Source organism: Zea mays, chromosome 9, assembly GCF_902167145.1.
Source record: "Zea mays cultivar B73 chromosome 9, Zm-B73-REFERENCE-NAM-5.0, whole genome shotgun sequence".
NCBI classification, from domain to species: domain Eukaryota; kingdom Viridiplantae; phylum Streptophyta; class Magnoliopsida; order Poales; family Poaceae; genus Zea; species Zea mays.
The window spans coordinates 18,371,486-18,374,761 of NC_050104.1; the positions used below are offsets into that span (position 1 = coordinate 18,371,486).

Here is a 3,276-nt window from a genome sequence, read left to right on the forward strand (position 1 = left end):
CTTCAGCTTCTACTGCTTCTGAACTCATTTCTTACTTAGATTGTGACACTGTCAACCAGTTAACTGATGATTTCAATATCTTGCACTGGTGGCATCAGCACAAACTCACTTATCCAGTACTGTCAATTATGGCTAAAGATATTTTAACTGTTCCTGTGTCTACCATCTCTTCAGAATCCACTTTTAGTTTAACTGGCAGGATCATCGACGAGCGGAGGAGGAGATTGAAGTCTGATGTGGTTGAGATGTTGACATGCATTAAAGATTGGGAGGATGCTGAAGCAAGGATGCAACACATGGTGGATGACAAAGAGCTTGAAGAAACATTTGAAGATCTTTATCTTGATTAGTCTTACTCTCTTTGTGACCATTTCTGTAATGGGACTGTAATATTATGCACCTGGACTGGACTGGACTGTAAACATTTGAAAAACATTTTAATGAGCTGGACTGTACTCTTTTTTCCTGTCTAGGGTTTCTCACAAGGGTGAGTTTTACCTAGACAGGTTTTTAACGAGGCAGCCATTGCACTACAGCTCAAAATAAAATTATTGTTTGATTAGTCTATTCCTCTCTTTGTGACCATTCTCTTTGCTGGTATATCAGTTTGCTTGCTGTTGCTGGTATGTCTCATAATAAAATTATCTTATGTCTATTTGATGGCTGTTGATTACTTGCTGGTATTCTAAGTATAGTGCCCGTGCTGGCACTAGCACTGGCGTGCTGCCGTGCCTGGTGGCACGACACGGCACGGCACGGCTAGGCGATCACTAGTACAAAAAGGCTCAAAGCCTGCGGCACCCATATATTTTTACAGGCGGATCCGGTTATCCACCGACTGTGCTATTTTTAGTGGCGGTTCCTTAAGAAAACCGCCACTAGAAATCGTATTTCTACTGGCGGTTCCTTAAGAAAACCGCCAGTAGAAATCCATGATTTGTAGTGGCGGTTTTCTTAAGGAACCGCCAGTAAAAATACGATTTCTAGTGGCGGTTTTCTTAAGGAACCGCCACTAGAAATCATTTTTATCCTTAATTTTTCGAGTTTTTCAAACGACCTCGTATGATAAAACCACCAAAATAAAAGTTGTAGATCTCTAAAAGTTATGAAACTTTGTAGTTGACAACTTTTTTATTTGAACTCATTTCGGTTCTCAAAAATTGAATCTAAGTATGTCAAATTTAAAATTCAAATTTTGCAAACTACCTCGGATGAAAAAAGTGTCAAAATAAAAGTTGTAGAACTTCAAAAGTTATTTATGTTTGTAGTTGACAACTTTTTTATTTGAATTCGTTTAGGGTCTCAAATAAGCAATTTACACTCAAATGGTTGTAATATGTGGAGAAAACAACTACAAACTAGACACAAGTCATGTCATAGACGGAGTGGTAGTGGAGGGTACGCGCGAGGGTGAGGTCTACGGTTCGATTCCTAACAAACGCGTAGCACGCGAAAAATGCCGCGACTTGGCGGGTGGGGTGGGCCTAATAAAAAATTTTTTTTACTATTTTTAAAATCTGTTTTATATTTTCTGGAAACGATTTGCACTGGCGGTTTTATTATGTCGACCGCCAGTGAAAATCGATTTTCACTGGCGGTTTTATTACGTCGACCGCCAGTGAAAATCGATTTTCACTGGCGGTCTTCAGTTACCCGCCTGTAAAAATGATGATTTCTACTGACCTCTAGCACTGGCGGTTACGAAAAACGTCACTGTAAATATGTTTAGGACCGTCAGTATAGAGCTTCTCTGTACTAGTGGATGATAGTGCCGTGCCTGGGCCGAGGGCCCAGCACGGTGGCACTACCAGGCACGGCACGGATCCTTTATCGTGCCTAACCGTGTCGTGCCGTGCCTGGTCGTGCTAGTGCCAGTGTCGTGCCGTGCCGTGCGGCCCGGTTGACCATCTATACAAACGATAACATCGAACGACATAGGGCAATACACACACTGTTTCGTTGAGTTGTAGTTTATTTAATTCCATGCATCCTTCTCCAAGCATACTAGCTTGTTTAGGATCAGGAGGCAGCCGGTAACTAGTACGGAGATATCACATCACTGGGTAGTAGGGCTCTATGGCGATGGCGCACATGCCCTCCCGAGCCCTGACACGCCTCGCCATCCGCACGTAGCCATTCTCTCCCCATCCCTGACCCCACGAGTTCTTGACGATCCAGTACTTGCGTCCGCCGCTGTCGCTGCCGGTTGATCCGTACCCGACCACCGTGACGACGTGGTTGACGGTGGTGGTGTCGCAGGGGCCCGAGAAGACCCCGCTCTTGTAGAACTGGAAGGCCCTGCTCGCGTCGACGAACACGGCGACCGGCTGTCCCGCCACGGCGCGCTCCAGCTCGGCCTCGTTATTGCGCTGCACCGCCTGGTAGCCACGGATCCTGGCCGCGTGGTGACCAAGCTTGCCGCTCATGCATTGTCTCTGGCTGCCCACGTACGGGTAGTCCGACTCGGTGGTCAGGCCGCCGTTGCGGGTGACCCACTCCATGGCGGATCTAGGGGAACCGCCACGGCAGCCGTTGTCGTTGCCCCCACGGTCGCAGTCCACGATCTCTTGCTCCGACAGCGACACCAGACGACCTGTCTTTATCTGGTGCACACCTTCGATGGACGCCACCGTTGCAAACGCCCAGCAAGAGCCTGCACGCACCAAATCTTTGTCAGGCATGGGTCATAAATACATGCATGGCATTCGCATTCCCTCCGTTTATATTATTTCTAAGACAGAAACACGCATCAAGACGCAAACTTTACCACATTGTTGCTGGTCCTTGACCCGCGTCACTGCTCCCTTGGTCCTCCAGTCCACACTGTTGGGAGCCTCGCCGGTGTTGTTGCCGTTGGACATGCCTGCTGTGCTCATGGTGCCGACGGTCGGTGGCATGGCCTCAGCTGCAGGGGGCTGCTCGTCGAGCTTCATAAGATATGTGTCCTTGAACTCCTCCTCGGTGAGGTCGGTGAACTGGTTCTCACCGAGCTCATATGAGCTCCCGGTCGACAGCTGGTTCATGGTCTTGATGAACCGGACGTTCTCGCTGTAGATCATGAAGCGTTGCTGGAATTCCTCTGGGGTCGCATAGGTGCGGTTGTATTCAGCCTGCCAGGCTTTGAACCGCTCCAACAAGGGTATGGCTATGGTATCATCACTGAACGCCGTGCCTGCAAGGAGAAGGCTGCAGGCGAACATGAGAGCTAGCGAAGCTGAGGCGGTAGCCATGGTCATGTTATGGTGGATGTGATAACTAGTGCCTCTGCTGTCTTGT

The 3,276-nt window shown here is 48.2% G+C and overlaps 1 protein-coding gene across 1 annotated transcript; it reads right to left on the bottom strand.

The window, feature by feature from the left end:
- Positions 1 to 1,910: 1,910 nt before the first annotated feature.
- On the bottom strand, positions 1,911 to 3,276 carry LOC100280695 (thiol protease SEN102). Its single transcript, NM_001153614.2, has 2 exons — positions 2,768 to 3,276; positions 1,911 to 2,653 (listed from the first exon to the last, which is right to left on the bottom strand). The coding sequence occupies exons 1-2, from the start codon at positions 3,234 to 3,236 to the stop codon at positions 2,052 to 2,054; spliced, it is 1,071 nt and encodes a 356-aa protein (NP_001147086.2). The 5' UTR covers positions 3,237 to 3,276; the 3' UTR covers positions 1,911 to 2,051.